Below are 19265 nucleotides of genomic sequence, written 5' to 3'. Positions count from 1 at the left end.
GAAATTCGAGCCCCCTTTCCTCTCCATGCACAGGAATTTAGTCTTATTATCCTTTGCCATTAGTGACAACAACAAATTGTCCTTCTTCCCTGTGGTGACTGGAGCAGCAGAACTCTGAGATGGTTCCCACTAATTGATTTGGAATAATAATGTTACATTCTTCCTACTGGAAGCGTTAGCCAAATCACATCCTGAATCTGGCCCTTGTTCTAATGCTAAAGCTGTTCATGGGTTGGAACTCCACAAATGAGACAAAACTGATTTGAAATCTTATTGCTGGCACACCTCCCCAGCAGGAGCTGCGAGCTATCCCCTGACTTAATCTGGTTAAAACCAGATAAAGAATTAGGTCAGGGGCCTCTGGCTGCAACTCCAGCAGAGCTGTGGAATAAAAATTAACCGGGGAGTTGGGAAAGCATTACTTGGCATTTGCATTTGACTTGTTCTAGGTCAACTTTCTTGCTTTAGTTCTAGGTTAAAGCCCATGAGAATTGCAAAGGGCAGTGGGGCTGCATTGGCCACTAGGGTATGGATGTGCCTTTCCCAAGTGCTCCCAAAGGGAATCCAGGGTGCTATTTGGGGTTTGAGGCTCTGCATGGTATGTAGAGTCAAACTGCTATTATCTATTAAGAATCAGTACACCTGGGGTGGAAACGCAGGGCCTCCTGGTCAGTACAGCGGGCCAACTCCACTTAGGCCCAGCTTCCCCTAGGATTCAGAGAAAAAGCAAGTAGATAGCTCTGGAAGGTCTGTAGGGAGGAGACGCAGGTGTGAATCTGTAACCCAGAGGCTTGTTTTTACCTCATTGAATTGGTAGGTTTGGTGAAGCTAGGAGAGAGATAACCATATTAGAGCTTGACCTGCCCAACTGAAAAGGCTCATTTCCATAGGCCCTAGTTACCAACAGAAAGACCTTACTTAAAATGAGTGCTTCAGAGTAATGAGATGTCTGGGTAGAAGCAATTAAGGCATTTCTTGTTGGGAGGTGTTGGAGGGCCCTTCAGGTCCTGGAGTCCCCAAGGATCTAAGTGCCAGGTCCCTGGGCACTGACCCCTTCTTGGCTTCCACTCCCTAGCACATCCTCCTCCAGGGTTCATCTAGTCTGTTGTGTATCCTCTAATTCACTGAGCTTCTCTGCGCTGTCATTTGATCCTGTGCCATTTGGGCTGAGGTGGAAGCCGAGGGCTAATGAGTGGACCGCCTGTCTAGGAACAGTGAAACACAATCCTATCTTTCCCACTTACACACCACGTCTGTTGGGTGTAGAGAATAGGCTTTTATAGTCCTGAAAGAAGATGTCCCTCCTGGGTAGGTGGCTTTGATGCTGTCCAGAACCAGCTGTGTTTAAAGGAAGCTTCTTCTGCATAATGGACTTGCCTCCCTTTCTCTCGAGTCTCATCAGCCTGCCTCTTACACTGGGATCTGGTTGCATTGTCCTGCCCCTCACTGCTTGGCCGTGAGGACTGTGTTAGTGAGAGGCAGCAGGGAACAGAAAAGGGGGTCTTTTGTCTCCTGGACTGAGTGGCCATGCCAGGAGCCACTTTTAGAATGAAAATCCCTGCACGTTATGTTACATTTCTCTCTTTGTGTCCCAGTTTCCACATTGGTGACAGGGAAGGACAATGTAGTGGGTTATATTTGGGCCTAATTGAATGCAGCTTAGTGTACTGGAAGGAGGTTATGAAGTCAGACAGCTTTGAGTTTAAATTCTAAGTTCCCTACTTAATAGCTTTGATATCTCAGTTGAGTTATTTAACCTCTTAGTGCCACACTTAGCACCTCTCTAGAAACAAATCCATAAACCCATCTCATCTGATTTTCTGACTGGGATGTCACATACAGAGTTCCTGGAGCAGTGCCTGCCATAGTGCAGCCTCAATATCTATTCTTATTTAAAGAGACATATGTGAACAGTACTTTTCAAATAGCAAATGCTTGATCAGGCACTGAGTAGAAGAGGTGAATTTTTTATTTTGATCTATTTCACCTTTCTTGAATTTATTCTGTTTCCCAAAAATATGGGCATTAAAATATCTTGATCATATAAACATGCCTTGTCCAAAATACACATGAATTAGAGCCCAAGTGGCTTTTTCTAATAAAACGTTGTGCTGTTGTCTAGATTTAAAATAGGCACTCAGTCATGGGCAGAATGTGGCCTTTATGTGAATTGTCATATTTATTTGAGTTCAGAAGATCCATTGGAGCACATGCTGTCTACAGAAGACTGTGGAAGACATGGATGAATCAGGTTCTTGTATCCACAGAACCTGCAATCGGTAGTGAAGGAGATGATACAAATACCTATATAGTAATAGGTATACAGTAAATAAAATAACTCTACAACAATTTTCATAAAAGGGCTGAGGAATTTCAAAGACAAAGTAATTACTTTCCACTGGCAAGAAAGGTGAAGGCTTCTCAAAGTGTTGGCATTTATGTTGAGCCTTGAGGAGTGAGTAGGATTTAGATTCAAGGCATGCTTGGGCATAGACTGGTGGTCCCATATGGCAGGGGCACCCTGTGAGTGGAGGGACATCGTAGGAACAAGAGTGGAAAATCAGATTATGGAGAGCCTGTTTGGGATTGAAACGTTATTCACTACTCAGTAAGTGGTGTGGAACCACTGAAAATGTTGGGGAGGGAAAAGACCCATTTTCACCTTTAGGAAGACAGTTGGTTGGTATGAGATCAGATACATTAGCTTCTGGAAGCAGAGGGATCAGTATTGCATCTATTAAGGCTGAGGCATTGGGATTAGAGAAGAGAGAAGTTTGTGGCAGGGAGAGAACCAACAGGGTTAGGTGACTGGTATGGATTCAGAAGGTGGGATTGAAGGGGAGTGAGCAAATAACTAAGTTGGAAACATAAGAGAGAAGACATTGGCCTGATGGAGGTTGGTGGGGGAGTCAGACTCTATTGAGTGGCCCTGTTAGCAGCCCGCCCACATGGAGACACCCAGCAGAAAGGGGGAAATCAAGCCCTGTAGCTGAGGCTTGGGGTCAAGGCAAAGCAGGGAGACTTGGGAGTGACAACAGAAGTGGAGGCATAAGGGGAAATTATCCAGGGAGATGGAGATGAGAAGACCCAAGACAAAGTCTTGGGAAAGGTTGGCATGAAAAGAAGAGGCAAAGGAAGAAGAGGGACCTGCAAAGGGAAGGGAGGGGAGGGAGGGAGATCAGCTGGAGAATGCACTTGGGAGACAGCAGGTCCCAATCTCACACCTGCTGCTGAGTGACCCTAGGCAAGATACTGCTCCTTCCCTCCCCTGTATTGGGATTCTAACACCACCTCACAGGGTGGAGGAGTCCATGCTTGCTGTACTGAGTGGGTTCATAATAAGCTCTCATTCCTTGTTCCTTTCCCACAGAAACCTGGAGAGGCATGTTAAGAAGGGGATGGCCATCAGGATGTAATGCTTTAGAGAGACGAGGGCCCTCAGAAAGGACTATGAGACACTCCCATTCCGTCACTAGTGACAGAGGAAGGTGGGGAAAGCACCTCACCACTTCCCTTGTGCAGTGGATCTGAAAGGCTGATTGTCAGGGGCTGGTGAGTAAGGTGATGAGGAGGAAGTGAGAACAGCAAGTGGGTGCTCCCGCTGTAAGCATGTGGCGGTGAAGGGAGAGGAGGAGGATGGAGTGGAGCTTGAGGAAGCAGCAGGGCTCAGGGAAGGGCGTCAGGGCTGCTTACGCCAGTGAAATGAGCTGCCCTCTTCAGAGGAGTGAGCTATTCCTTGGAAAACCCCTTTTCTCTTGGATTTGGCAGATGAGGACCAAGCTCTATGGTGTTTTCTCAGAGGTGCCGGCTGATTAGCTGTGAGAGGAGGAAGGCCATCGTGCGCCAGGGAAACTGTGGTTGTCATGGGAGCTCCCTGCAGGACGTGGCTCGATTCTGAATTAGGCATCCTTGTAACCTGTAACCTGTAATCTTTTTTTTAAAATTTAAATTCTTTATTATTTAAAGTATTACATATGTCTCCTTTTCCCCTCATTGACCTCTCCCTGGCCGCTCCCACCCCCAACCTGTAATCTTGTAGAAGAGGGAGCTTAGAAGAGGGCTGCAAGCTCTCTAGGGACGGTTCCAAGGAAAGAAAGATCACGTGGTCGGTTACTTTTTGAAGTGAGCAGTGGGGCATCCAGGGGGAGGAACCGAGAGAATGCCCAGAGTTTTCTCAGTCCTGAAGCATAGTTTCAGAAAACGATGGGCGGTTTCACAGCTCTCTGTTGCTGACAAGCACCAGCCCAGTCCGAAATACTGATCTCTTTTCCTGGGTCCTCAGCATCGCAGACCTTTGCAGCCCCTGCCACTCCTCACCACCCATCACCCCTGCGTGTTGAAGGGAATGATTTTGCCTGGGTCACTCTTCAGACATGAAGTGGCCAGATGGATTAAACATTTTTGTAAGTAAGGGAATTGAGTGGTTAAGCCAATGATAGACTCCCTCCAACCCCCCGGATCTTTAGAAGAAATTAGCCAATTAGATACAGCTATCTCCTCTCCCCTGTTAATAACAGTCTTGTGAGAGTCAGAAGCTCTGCTCAGATGGACAGAATTCAGGGGAGGCATCATAAAGCAATTCCTGGATACAGAAAAGGACTGCTGTTATGTTTGTGGCATTGCCTGGGGCACTCTTGGGAAAGAAAGATTGGGACCCAGGCAGAGCCATTAACACTGCATTCTCTGTAAACCCTATGCATCCCCCCAGCTAAATAGGTTTATATGCCGTCTAACCCTAGGGTCTAGAGTTAGGAAAATATAAGACTAACATTTTGTGCAGTATTTATAGTTTCATTTTTGTTTATGTACTTAATGAGTGGACTTTGTAACGTGAATCTTTTGGATGCAAGGACCAGGAGCACTCTAGTTCTCTAAAACTAAGTGGAATTGTCTTACATAACAGAGTTCCAGAAGGAGGATTGGCTTCAGGAGAGATCTGATCCTGAGGCCTAGATGTCCTTAGGCTCTATTCCTCTGAGACTCTTTCATGTTTGCCCTCCTCTGAGTGCTGACTTCTTCCTTAGGCTTGCTCTTCTCAGGGTAGTAAAAGTGATGGGAGTAGTTCTAGATTTTGTGCCCTCACACCATGGAGAGAGAACACGATTCCTAATTGCTCCGAGAAACCCCATGGGTTTTGTTGCGTCTCCTTGGCTTGAGTTGGGTTACGTGTCTGTACTTGAGGCAATGGGATAGGCTGATTGGCTTAAGTTACTGGGTTTCAAATCTGGTACCCCTTCAAAAGATCCTGATTTCATTGGTCTGGGAGGTGGATTCTAAACATTGGTATTTTTAAATGCTCCTTGGATGGTTCTAATATATAGCCAAAGTTGAGTTTGTTGGCTTAAGCCAATCAGTGTATACTGAGGGCTGAGAATGTAACTGTTGTCCAAAGGAAAGTCTAGGTGTACTTGATATCCAGATTGATGGGATAAGAGGAGTATAGAAGTTGTGGAAGCAAATCCTATCTAATAAAAGAGTAATATGCAAATTAACCATCACTCTGCTATACCCACCAGCCACACCCACCAGCCACGCCCACCAGCCAATCAGGAGGGAATATGCAAATAAACCCAACCAAGATGGCTGCAGCCACAGAGAGCAGGAGGGAGGGAGGCTTGGGTTTTCCTGACAATGGAGAAAGCCAAGCTTTCCACCTGCCCTTTCCGGCCCAGGCCTCCACTCAGTGCTACAAAGTTTCAATTATAGAAGATAAATAAATCCCAACAGAAATGGCGGCAGCCATGGAGCTGGAGAGAGCAGGAGGCTAGGGTTGCCCACGGCGATGGAGGAAGCCAAGCTTCTGCAGCCCTGGGCTGCTTTGGCCTTCACTTAAGGCTACAAAGTTTCAATTATAGAAGATACATAAATCCCAACAGAAATGGCTGCCACCATGGAGCGAGCAGAAGGCTTGGCTCCACACCAGGCTACAAAGTTTCAATTGTAGAAGATAAATAAGTCCCAGATCCCAGGGCCTCTGCTTGGGTCACCAGGGGGCGTGGCTGGACTGCAAACCACCACAGGCCCCTCGCCCAGGCCGCCCCACGCCCCAAGGGAACCCCCACCCTGATCCGAGACACCCTTCAGGGCAAACCAGCTGGCCCCCACCCGTGCACCAGGCCTCTATCCTATCTAATAAAAGTGTAATATGCAGATTGACCATCACTCCAACACACAAGATGGCTGCCCCCATGTGGTCAAAGATCCTGCCCCCATGTGGACACAAGATGGCCACCACAAGATGGCCAGCAGGGGAGGGCAGTTGGGAGGTACCAGGCCTGCAAGGGAGGGCAGTTGGGGGCGATCAAGACTGCAGGGGAGGGCAGTTAGGGGTGACCAGGCCGGCAGAGTAGGGAAGTTGGGGGCAAACAGGCTGGCAGGAGAGCAGTTAGACATCAATCAGGCTGGTAGGGGAGTGTTTAGGGGGTGATCAGGCTGGCAGGCAGAAGCGGTTAGGGGCAATCAGGAAGGCAGGCAGGCAAATAGTTGGGAGCCAGCAGTCCTGGATTGTGAGAGGGATGTCCGACTGCCCTCGAGGGGCCCCAGATTGGAGAGGGTGCAGGCTGGGCTGAGGGACAACACCCCCTCCCCATGCACAAATTTCGTGCACCGGGCCTCTAGTATCAAATATTTACTTGTGGCAGACATATTAGTTGCAGACATATTAGCTGCCCCAGTGTCCCTATCCCTCCTTTCTCCTTGCCACCAGAACCCAGCTTTAATTTAGGGCAATAAGGTGTCAGCTCTAGGGGATAGATCATGAATACTGCCAATAATCTTTTTCTGGACAGAAGAGGAGGGGAGGGGAGTGGAGGAGAGGGGAGGCAGAGCTAAATTACTCTTAGTACATAGAAAAAGTACAATAAGTTTGGAACGGAAGGAATTGGTAGTGGAAGCTACCAGAGGAGAAGGAGGGGAAGGGCAATGTGAGGGAGGTGGCGGGAGCTGGGGGAGGGAAGGAAGAAGAAATATTCAAATGTGGCTATCTCTGAGAAATAGACAAGAAGAGAATGGGAAAGCAAACTTTTAGCTTTCATTTCATACCCTTCTGTTCTCTTTAAATTTTTATTTCTATGTGATTCTGTTATTTTTAATTAAAAATAAATTGATCTCTTTTGCAGTTGTTTCTAAGAGTTTAAAATAGTTATGGGATCTATTGTTAGACTACATTTCTTTAATTGTATAAATCACATTTTTAACAAGAAATAAGTAGTACTTTTTAACTGTCCTATTTGCCCACAACCTCACAATAATGTAGTATAGATAAGTATAAAATGTTTTAACTTTGTGTGTGAGAAAGTCATCTCAGGAACTTACATTAGAACTCAAGGTCAAAGTCAGCTCATGGGATTCAAACCTGGAGGACAGCTAGCTATGGATGGTTGCAGGAGATTGAGTTTTGTTCTGCCTTTCATGTTGCCTCACCCTTATCTGATTTGGTCAGCAACTAGAGAGGAGAAAAACCTCAAGAATTCAGCTATAAGCATCTTCCGTGATCCATTTTCAATCATCTTTTTCAGTTTGTCCTGGTTCCCAGGTATCTTGTGAAATTAATTCTGCACTATCTTTTATTACACCTTTGACAATTTACTCATTGTTAAAATTTTGGACCACAGCATCACATTGGTCACAATGTATTATTTCAGAAATTATGAGAAAAACAAAAGTTTCTCTTGGAAAATAAGACTTTTACTTTTAATGTCTAATAGATTTGAGTTTCAGATCACTGGTGAAGAACAGTTAGCTGATCTTTAATTGTTATTTTCAAATTATTTGTTTAAAAACAACTTGTCACAATTTAAAAATTGTAGAAGGACATCACAAGGCTTGTTTTTCTCTGGTACCAGGGAATAAATGAATTAGTTTCTTAAGTTGTAGGCAGATTTCATACATCACTATTTTTCATTCGTCACTTTAGGTTCTGTTCTTTGGGGCCAGGTGTTAAAGAGGAATTAAAATTCCCCTCTTACTATTTATTTTACCAAAACTCAATTCTTAGGTAAAACCCTACCCAAGCTTCTACTGGTATTAAGACTTTAAATTTTGCACAAAACTTCCAGATACTTTCATATGATTACCCATGACTAGTCTTTCAAAAGAAGACAGTAATAATATGGATATAGGAAATGCATGGTTTCATACCACTAATCTAAACAAGTACCTATCATATGCGGGTCATTCAATGCGTCATGTGTGGGTCCATCCTTAGCAATTTGTAAATGTCCTATTATTGCTTCTCCATCAAACACTTAGAGTCACAGACGCTGCAACTGAATGAATTTGTATAACATTCAGTGTTGGTATTCAGGAATAGCAAACAAATCCACAAAACTGGTAGATGGACAGCAGGAAGAGAAAGATTTTTATTTTTTTAAAGTCTGAAGCCTGGATCACCCAATGATGACTGCGTCTCCGAAAAATAGAGATTTGGTCTAAGGCATCAGCCTAAGAAGCTCAAAGGAAAATTACCAGACCTCTAATCGCAAGTTAATGAAGCCACCTAGTGGTTTGTTACAAAATTTAAGGTTGTGTGACTATATCTCAGGATTGATTGTGTGAGGCTCTTAATTACGATGACTAAGAATCTGACTACTTTTCATTTCATCCAGCAAGGAGGAGGGTCAGTGTCACTGAGAATAAGCATAGTGCTGCTCTGTGGAATATTTTTATTTATTTATACTCTTCTTTTTTTAAAAATGGACTTATTGCAACTCACCTGAAAAATAGCGAGATAGCACACACTAGAAGATAAGAACAAACATGAATGAAGACATAAGCATAGTCAAAAATATTGATGATTCAAAATACCTCTAAGTTTTTCATGAAATGACTCCACATTTTTACATAAGTGTGGAAATCGATCATTTACAAAATTCACAATGTCCAGGAAAATGAACTAATTTCCCGGAAAAGTAAAATTGTACCTGATGCCAAGAGCAGAGAAATTTTTCTTCTGGGGATCCTCACAAATGAGATTCTGCATCCTGCAATGTATAATGTCCTCAGTCCTCGAAATAGAAACCATGCCGAGTGTTGGAGGATTGTTTCTCTATTGTGCCCACACTATTTGGAGGAGGATAGGCACCAAGCTCCATTTTCCGGTTTTGCATGAACTCATCTGATCCTCACAATAAGCACATGAGGTAGGTAGTATAACTATCCCTGCATTGCACATGAGGCCCTGAGACAAGTGAGCTTATGAACTTGCCAAGAGTCAGTAGTTAATCAATATCGCTTCCAAGATATTGAATGCTGAATGGCCAATTTAGTACAATAGGCCGATCCAATGAAAACCACAGTACTTGAGTTTCCCCCCTGTGACTTAAACAGTCTCTAGGAGATTATACACATGTGCTTTAACGTGATGATAAAGATGAGGTCAGGGTTGCATATTTCTGAGGTGATTCAGTTAATCTTACTCTCTTCTAGGGCCACCGATTTTATCCCTGATTCCAATCACCACACTCCAGAGTACATGCAAGTGTGTGTGTGCCTTTGGTAAATAAATAAATAAATAAATAAATAAATAAATAAATAAATAAATAAATAAGTAAGTAAGTAAGTAAGTAATAGGACCAGGAAAGGGTACTCAAATTTCCCACTTCCTGACTTTTAATAAACAGCTAAAATCCATGAGCACATGCTGGCATATCTTCAGATACAGATCTAAAATGCAGTTATAACAAAACACACTTTATTTTGCTAGTTTTCTTTTCCCAAGTGGTATCTTTAACGTTTTCAATGGCAGTTGAATTGATTTCTCTTAACCAGTTGAAAGTTGATTAGCAGTGAGCAAGGTAAATTTTGAAAGGAGCCTCATAAGAAAATAATAGCATAGTTGAGAGGAGTCAAAATATCATAAAACTTGAGTCTGAAATTGAGCCTTTTAGAATGATGTTCTTTTAAGCTGCTCTTTAGGATAGTTACGTGGTTTTGCTAAGAGAAAAAGGTGTATTTTATAAAATGACTGTTCCATATAGATAGAGCCCCTTAAAAACAATTTCAATGGCATTTAAGAGAAATGCTTAGTTTACTAAAGAGTCTAATGCTCCTGAAAGATTCAAGTTCTATTTTGGTGTCAACATCATGGCCTATGACCCATAAGACTGAAGTTTTCAGAATGATAACCTTATAATAGTTCTGCTCAGTGCTTGAAAGATTCATTCTATCATGGGAATGGAAATGAAAGAAAGTGATGCTGAGATATGATAAGGGAAACATTGGCTAGGAATCAAGAAACTTGGGAATCCTAGCTCTACTTTATCCCTATAATAAAGGATGACATACATTCTTTATATGTCATTTTTCTCATAAACTGAGGAGTCAAACCTGGATTCAAATACCAATTCTGTTACTTATTAACTGGGCGATATTGGATTTGCCAGTGAACTTCTATGGGTCTCAGATTCTTCATCTATAAAATGGCTTTGATAATACATGGATTTTCTTGGTGCACACCATGTGCGTGCATTGTGCTTTGATATACCTTTACAACATTAAATGAATATTCACATTTGTTATCCCCACTTTACAGGTGAGATCATTGAAGTTGAGACAGTAGGTAATTTGAAGGGTTTAATTAGGATAATTAATGTAATGTATCATATCTCCTGCTACGGAGTAGATTTTCCAGAAATGGTAGCCAGTGTTTTCCTATCGACTCTTCTCTTCTATTAGATATACTTTGAAGATGAGTGAAGAGGAGATACACATGTTTAAACAGCTTAAGTCTGGGAATTAGAGGCCAAAGAGTGAAAATAAAACTGAACTTTTATTCTCCTACAGGAGTGGCAAAAACTCAACTATGATATCTACACCTTGCGACAGATTCGAAGGGAAGTGAGAAATAGATGGAAACACGTTTTAGAAGATTTAGGTGAGTCTGTACGTGATTATGAAATGGTAAAAATGAGCAGTGGTGATCATTCCTCTTCACTTTCTTCATGAGGGTTTTTGTACAAGGAGTGTCAGTAATTGACGACTGAAGGCTACTGTGCACGAATTTCCCTCCCAATCCTGTCCTCCTGTCTCCTCCAGCATAAACATCTGTCACTTTTATTATCTCTGGCCCATGTCTTGAGGACATGTTTTACCATGTGTTACTCCATCTGTCCTCAGTATCAAGTTGCACAGAGCAGTGGAATCATATGGGTACTACTATTGAATTTTTTTGGAGTTGTGCATTGATTGAATTAGATGGGAGTGATTGGCTAATTAGTAATAGCTTTATGAGGTGAGGCAGATTGGGAGAGATATTGTTTGTAAGAAACTTTTTTTTTAAAGAGTACAACAAAATTCAGTGTAAACTTTCAGAAGTGCTAAAAGGCAGAAAAGCTTCAAAGTTGGGGGAAATCCCTGTGGCATTTGAGGAGATAGTGGGTATTGGTTTTTCTGAATTCTGCTAGGGTTGCAATACAATAACCATGGCCTTCACATTATAAAATAAGCTAATTTTAATGGTTAAAAATGAATTTATCACCTTTGAAGTCCTCAGTCCTTCTGCTTTGAAAGAGAGCATGTCACCTTGGCATCATAACTTTTAAAAAATGTGGTACCAAATTGCTAGCCTCTATTGCTTTACTTGATATCTAGTGGAATGGGATGGACTTCTGCCCCCTTTACTCACTCAATATTGGTGGGACTTAATAGTCCTTTTTAAAAATGTCATTTACTCCAGGCAGGTTTAAATTTATGAGTCTTCTCTACCTTTGGGTAAGTAATTTTAAGCAGCCAACCATATTGCTGCAGGTAAGGGAATGTGGGCTTGGAGCAGGAGGGACCTTGAAGTGACCACCTTTTGGCTTCCAAGCAGCAAAGGCTTGTTGGAATTCTGGGGCTTGGGGAGGAGAGGAAAAGTAGGGCGTGGGAGGAGGGTTTCACACCAAAACAAGGGAAACAAGCAGTCAGCGGATGAGCACGTGAGGCTTAACGCTGCGGAAAAAGTTAACAAAAGAAAATTAAAAAAGAATAAATATCAAACAAATTTAAAAAATATATACTTTTATTGATTTCAGAGAGGAAGGGAGAGGGAGAGAGAGATAGAAACATCAATGACGAGAGAGAATCATTGATTGGCTGCCTCTTGCCCGACCCCAACCGGGGATTGAGCCCACAACCCTGGGTGTGCCCTTGACCATTGAACCCGGGACTCTTCAGTCCGCAGGCCAACGTTCTATCCACTGAGCAAACCGGCTAGGGCTCAAACAAGTTTTAATGAAACACACCGCCAGCAGGTCACCCTGAGCTGGAAGCAGCCCACGGAGCAGTGCCTTTGGCTTCATTTTTCCCATGCTTGTTCAGAATCCACATTGGGGCCCCTCCACCTCCTGCAGGGCCTGTGCTGCAGGGCAGTCCCTTCCTGTGACTACTTTACTTGACAGGTACTTTTGTTTTACCTTAGGTTTTCAAAAGGAAACAGACTCTTTGTTGTCAGTGACGAAACTCAGCACCATCAGTGACTCTAAAAACACAAGGAAAGCTCGAGAGATCTTGTTGAAACTGGCTGAGGAGACCACTATTTTCCCAACAGGTTGGGAGCTCTCTGAGAGATACCTCTTTGTTGTGGTGAGTGGATGCATTTTTCATCTGCCCTGATTTTGCTTTCAAGTTTTTGCTTTTCTGTTAATCTATATACTCCTCATTGCAACACCACCGGCAACCCCACAATGTGAGGTAGCAGATGGTGCTGCCATCTGTGGCCAGTAGCACGAGTCACCCGGGGGGCTGTAGGATTCAGGTTTCTGGATTGCACTCAGACCTATTGAGGCTTGGGTTGTGACTCAAGAATCTGTATTTTTCAGCCAATTCTACTGTATAGTCAGCTTTGTAGGTCAGCGATATGAAAAATGTTTTTTATATAACCCAAGATTGACAAAGAATTTGAAAGGCTGTTTCTTGGATAATGTAGGTAAAGGGTTAAGGCGTGTATGTAAATTTGTTGAGAAAAATTTAGTAAATATTTCCTTGTTATTAGGTCTGGGTGGGTTTTGTTGTTGTTAGATTGGTTTTCCCATCGAAGGGCTTGGGTTCCCATGTTGACAATGTTTTTGTATTTAATTTTTTGGCAGGACCGTCTCATTGCTCTCGATGCTGCAGAAGAGTTCTTTAAAATTGCCCGTCGAACTTACCCCAAGAAGCCCGGGGTGCCCTGCTTGACAGATGGCAGGAAAGAACTGCACTATCTTCCATTTCCAAGTCCCTAGAGGAGAGGCTGGGAGGCAGAGTTGGAATTTTTCCACTGGAACTCAGCAGCCAACCAAAGCTGGACAAATGAGTGTAGATACAAGGGAGCAAGTAGAGAGCCAACTGAGTGAAAAATGATTCTGAATCCTACAAAAGTCTAAGGATTTGGATATCTGGTCTTCATGAAGACTTTATCCTGTGAGATGTTCAGGTTGCAGTGAAACACCCTGGTGGTCTTACATCAAAGAGGTGGTCAGTGGACATTTCATCATGAGTGTTTTGATTCTGAGAACCCATTGCCCTCATTCTGGTTTTGGTTGAACAATAAGCCTTAGTCATGAACCCTATTGGGAGAATGGGATATTCTAGTTAATAAAACAATAAGATGAATGGAGAGAGTTCTCATTGAGCCCAATATGGATTACCAGTTTTTAAACAATTGTTATATGTATATATAGGCTAACACCAAAATAATATCAGGCACTATGTGACATTTCTTTAATTTGGAAGAACCTTGGAGGATGCAGAGGCATCATTTTAAGTATCAGTTATAATTATTTAGAAATACAGATGTACCAGATAATAGAAATCACTAAGAGTGTGGCTCAGCCATGAATTTCAAATAGAATGATCCAAAGCAGAGAATCCTGCAGGTATATATAAAAAACTCTGTCTTTAGTTGTGGTACAAGCATCTTAAATCTCGACGTTATTGGTATCTGGTTACCTCCTTTTTGCACATTGTCCACTTCTGATCCAAAAGCCCTTCATATTTGACCCAGGATAGCATCTATAAACAGAAACATTTGGCCTCTGCTTCTTTCTCTTCTCTTTAACCTGTTTCTGGCTTATTGGCTGAGAGTTGCAGCTGCCCAGGGACTTCTCGTGCCATCTTGCCTCTCTGCAGGTGGTGTTGCACTGGAGAAGGTCATTGCTGGACTTTCATTCTGAAGATGATTTTTTTAAATGGAGCAATGCTGGCAGTACAGCTGGCTTCTATCCACAGACTGAGAAGGCCAGCTCCAAAAGTTACTTACTTGCCCCTTAAGTAAGGAGCTTGCCAAGAAATCAGGGTTCATTTTACTGAAAAGACTTTCAGAACTTGTAGGATTCATGAATAGATTGCTGAGAACAATGACAATATTATTACTTTTACAGATTTTGCTCTTTCAACTTTAGGTTAAAAGGTAACTTGTTTTTAGACTACTCCAGGGAATTTTGACTTGAAATTATCCATATTTTGACTAGTTTCTGTGGTAGTGAACATAATGTTTCAGTTATTTGTGAGAGGAGACCCATGTTCTCCATTTATTAATGCCTTGCAGACCAATTTAACTGTCATGTTTCAGGAAAAAAATTTCTAGTTTAATAAGTAAGCTAAAAGTCTTATTTTTTTGAAAAATATTTAGTGCTTAATCCCTCTTATAGTGTTTAAAATTAGCCTGCAGATATTTTTCCTCACTTCCATGAGTTCTTGCAAGGTTAACATACAAACAGTGCAGTAGTCAAACAAAATGAAAAAGTAAACTTTAAAAATAGAAAGTAGTATTGTTTTCATCTCTGTCTTTGGAATTTGTATTTTGCCTTTCTGCCTTTTGATGTCAAAATAGATGAGATTGTTTGCATCTATGGAGAATAAATTGTAACCATAGTCTTTATTTTTGGTAATGTTTGAGTAAGGATAAGATTGTCTCTATGATAGTAAAGACATATGGAATTATCCGGAAATTTTCTTTGCAGGGAATTAAAAGGTTTCTGTATTTACTTTTTGGCTGGATATTTCTGAGAAATAAAAAGGAGAGAGAAAGAGAGATTTTTTGTACCACTTATATATGCATTCATTGATTGATTCTTATAGGTGCTCTGACCAGGGATTAAACCCACTACCCGGCCAGGGCTCTATATTCTTTTAACACACTACAGAGGACACTTGGCATCTCAATTTTTCAATTTTCAAGTCCCTTAACATGGGTTTAGAAGACTGGGTTTAGAGAACTGAGTCAGGGAAACAGGTCTTAGCTTGAGCCTCATCTTTTGATCATTTTAACTAAATGGAGTTTGATTTTGCTACTCATCTATATTCTAAGTATTTAGTGAGATTAAGTTTAGAAAGAACAGTGTTATAAAAACAAAAATTAAGTTATGACACATAATAGCTCGATAAAGCATAGACTTATAGATCATTACTTTTTCAAAAACCAACAGCTGTAGTTTTTAGTAGCAATTTATTTTAAAAAATTTCAGCATTATTAATATGAAATGGATAAGTAAACTTTGTCATACATCCTAGAGACTTGCAGGATTTGAAGTATCCTAATCAGCAATCCACTTTACAAAGATGGTTGTTTAATCACTTTAATCATCTTTATCAAAATTGACACCAGAAGGTCCATTAAACTGCATAAAGAGTGTTAGGAATAATTTTCCATGTATGAAACGAGTAGTAGTCAAGATAAGTGGTTAGACTGTTTGCCCTCCATCATCTTTGCAGGAGGAAGATGTTAAGAACCTGTTGAACCCAGCAATGCTCAAGGCCTTGAGTGCCTTTTGTCCTTTGCCTGCTTCACAGACCTCACACTATATTGTCTGATTTTATCGGAATCTAGTTGTGTCTGCCTAAGAATGAAACCGTCACTCAAGTTTTCTTCAAATTTTTATTTCAATACTAGAAGCCGGGTGCATGAAATTTGTGCACTGGGGGTGCGGGGTGCGGGGATGAGTCCCTCAGCCCGGCCTGCACCCTCTCGCAGTCCTGGACCCCTTGTCCTTATCTCCCGTCTGCTCACAGCTCCTTACCACTCAGCTCGCTGCTCCTTAGCTCTGCCACTGAGGCAGGAGAGGCTCCTGCCACTGCCACTGCACTCACCAGCCATGAGCCCTATCTTTCTGTGTAGTTGTCTGTGGGCCAATTGCTCTCTTCCTTCTCACTTAGGGCAAGCAGCATATGAGGGCAGAGTGCACTGTCGTGGAACGCAGAGCGTTGCCTGGAGCTGAGGGGAGTGGCTGGGCCCATGGAGTGAGAGGTGGACACAGAGGACGCTATCTCACCCAATTGTGGGGCGGGCAGGCTGGTTGGCCTTCACATGCCTGACCCCACCCAGGGAGGAACGGAGCAGAGTGTCCACCTCTCCATTCTCCATCCTTCCATCTGTGACACCTGTCACCCTTGCCAGGCCTCCCCCAAAGTGAGTTCAGCTCAATCCCTGAATGTAAAAGGGCACGGGGGTGGGGTGGGGAGGGGGTTCTACTCCAGTGCCCCCTGATTCCCAGCGATAGGACCTGATCGACAGGACCTGATCTCAGGATGGTGGCCACAGCTACAGAACATAGATCTGTTTCAAGAGAAGTTGGGAATGCAGACTTTTGTATGAGCCCCTATTCCAAAAGGTGGCAGTTTATTCACATTGTGGCAAAGACACCTTTAAGAGTAACATAGTGGGTAAAGTCAGGGCCAAACCGGGCCATTTCCTCATCCAATCTCTCTGAGGCACGTGGGCAGAACCAAGTCTCAGCTCTGCAGGACACTTCTGGGTGTTTTTTTTTAAGCCTAAAGGACAATAATCTGTCTCCATTCTTGTTCTTTGGGATTTTTTCATCGTGGGATAAAAGGATACGTACGTTGGGGCAATCTTCTCAAGATACAATATTCCAGTTGCACCCATGTGACGACGACAGTGCCCCTCAGAGGGAGGAAGCTGACAGATGGGGAGCAGAGAATTCTGAAAACCAAACGATGACAGTGATACTAAGCCTTTCCTTCACGTGTCTGATACCCCTCTCCAGGCGGCCTGCAGGCCAGGTGTCTGCAGGACCTTTACCACTTGATGTCCTGGCAGGCTTCCCTGTGCCCTGCTAGGCGGTGTGCAGGGCCACCTGGGCCCGGGGGGAGTTGCCCCCCGCTCCAGCCACTCCTGGTACAGCTCCTGCACATGGGCGCTGGTCTCCGGGGGCCACACCGGGATGGCAGCGTAGATGCCTTCCATCTGCCGCAGCAGTGCCATGTCTGCACACCCGTCATCCGCCTGGGCCTGGTCCCTGCTGCTTAGGCATCACCGGCACAGGCCAGGACCTCCACAAAGTGGCAGGGGAACTTGCCCCTCTACAGCTTCAGGACCACTTCTGGATGTTCCGAAAGCTGTGAGCAGCCTTAAAGCATAGCAGAACCTCTCCGTCCCTTTCAAGGGTGACCTCCTGGAAGTCTTTGTTCCTCAGGGTGCGGTAGGTGAGCACTCCCACGTCCTCGTTAAACAGCTCCTTGGCCATGTGCCTGAAGATGTGTGTCAGGTACCCGTCGGAGCTGGCACCCTCGTGGAGCCTCACCTCCTTCTCCTTCATGTCTCCAAACAGAGTGTCCATGGCGGCGTCATTCGAGGCGAGGTCACTTTGCTCCATTATCTGGACAATTTCACCTGAGGTTAACATGCAGTCAGCACCCTGGGAACTATGTAAAGCTGTGGGAACATCTTCTCAAAGGGCCTCCAGTTTCTTACCATAACACGGGGCCACAATTGGAAAATCTTGTCTGGGGACAGGTTCTGCTGTCTGGTGAAGTAATCCTTCACCAGAGAGCCCATGATCTGTTGGGGAGACTTGGCCGTGCAGAGGTGGGGGTGACGGGGTGACCCAGCACACGCTCTGCATATCGGTCCCAGCTGGGGCAGGTGGAGGTCAGCATGGGTAGCCGGGGCTCTTCCTCACGGTGCTGGCAGTACCGACGCACAAATTCCTTCTGACACTCCAGGATGCTGAAGTCTGCAGCTATCTTCATGTCAAAGACAGTGCACCCCAAGGCTTTTGAGAAAGCTGCAGAGTTTTCTGGATGCATCAGTGACACTGAGGCTGAATTTAGCAGCAAAATAAGGCAGAGACTGAGGACGCACGGACACTGCCAGCACCTTGTGCTGTGAGGTATCACATTTCTTATTCAGGTTCAGAACATGGAAGAAGTCCTTAGTGTTCTGTTGAGAAACTTGGACTCCTTCCTCTGTGGTCACACAACTGTCACACGTCAGGCAGTCACTCAGAAATATCTTGGCATTGGCCAGCTTATGGAAATTCTCCCTTCTCTCCATTCTCCTGAGCTGGACTCTGGATGTTGACTGCGGCATTCTCTTGGTCATCGGTTTTTGTTTTTTACTACATTCCCTCCGTGTGCAGTGATCACACTTCCTCTGGAACAGGGCAGGTGGGGGCCGGCTCGAGTGAACTGGAGGAAGCACGGGAGAGCAGTCAGTCACTGCTGGTCGACCCTGGCACTGCTGGCAGTATCCTTTCTTCCTTGTGGAGCAACTAGGGAGGGGAAGCGGCCGCAGTGCCCGAGGCCGAGTTCCAGGAGGCATGCAGCGCTGTCGGGATTGTGCCGGCGGTGCTGGTCCATTGGTGCCTGTCCTGTCCTCTGGAGATTGTACCTGCAGGACTACTAAGGAAGCCAGTCCCCAGTTCCTCCCCACCTCCGCCACCGATTGATTGGAGTCTGAGGGCTGGGAGGAGAGAGCAAGAGGCCTGCCTTCCAGCTACTCACCAGTCCCCACCATGTCACCCACTCCAGTTCCCTGTTAGCCATCCCCTGATCAACGGGAACCTGCAGGCCCAGGGAGGGACCAAGCGGTCTGCCGTCTACCCACTCACCAGTCGCTGCTGCCATGGATTCATTGGAGCCTGAGGGAACCTGGTTCCCCCATTAGCCATCCCCTGACCAATGCAGCCTGAGGGCCGGGGGATGGACTGTCGTCCATTTGGTCATTACAGACCCTGGCTCTTTATATATATAGGTTGTAGGTCCTGAGAAAAGAAAGGAGGACTTCTCTGGGATTACAGGAAGCAAATGTGTCATTCCAGGCTAATAGGTGTTGTATGCTTAGAAGATTTTGGGCTAAGACTCACTTTCATTGTAATATAGCACCTGACTGCAAGATTATGGGGGAGGCGACACATAGCCTTCACCTTTCTCTTCTAATGGCTGAAAAATCACTGATATTTACTAAAAGACTGGGCATTTGCTGAAAGGTCATATATTTTATATTTTTAAAATATAAAGATCAAGCAGGAAATTTAAAAATAGTAAAAAAGGCCCTAGCTGGTTTGGCT

The 19265-nt window shown here is 44.0% G+C and overlaps 1 protein-coding gene and 1 pseudogene across 3 annotated transcripts in view; one reads left to right on the top strand and one right to left on the bottom strand.

Moving 5' to 3' along the window:
* The window catches only part of MREG (melanoregulin), a 52111-nt gene extending 37122 nt beyond the window's left edge, over window positions 1–14989 (top strand). For both annotated transcript variants that reach the window (XM_080667518.1, XM_080667519.1), the window contains exons 3-5: window positions 10783–10873; window positions 12398–12561; window positions 13065–14989. In XM_080667518.1, coding sequence (XP_080523644.1) covers window positions 10783–10873; window positions 12398–12561; window positions 13065–13199 — 390 coding nt within the window. In that variant the 3' untranslated portion in view covers window positions 13200–14989. The remainder of the gene's footprint in view (window positions 1–10782; window positions 10874–12397; window positions 12562–13064) is intronic.
* A 2041-nt stretch (window positions 14990–17030) lies between these two features.
* Window positions 17031–18517, bottom strand: LOC308249598 (nuclear prelamin A recognition factor-like; annotated as a pseudogene). The gene has a single exon. The product of its transcript is annotated as a nuclear prelamin A recognition factor-like (transcript).
* Between the last annotated feature and the right edge of the window lie 748 nt (window positions 18518–19265).

This window comes from Plecotus auritus (assembly GCF_963455305.1).
Source record: "Plecotus auritus genome assembly, chromosome: 5".
Classification (NCBI taxonomy): Eukaryota; Metazoa; Chordata; class Mammalia; order Chiroptera; family Vespertilionidae; genus Plecotus; species Plecotus auritus.
This window is presented reverse-complemented; position numbering and strand designations above follow the sequence as displayed.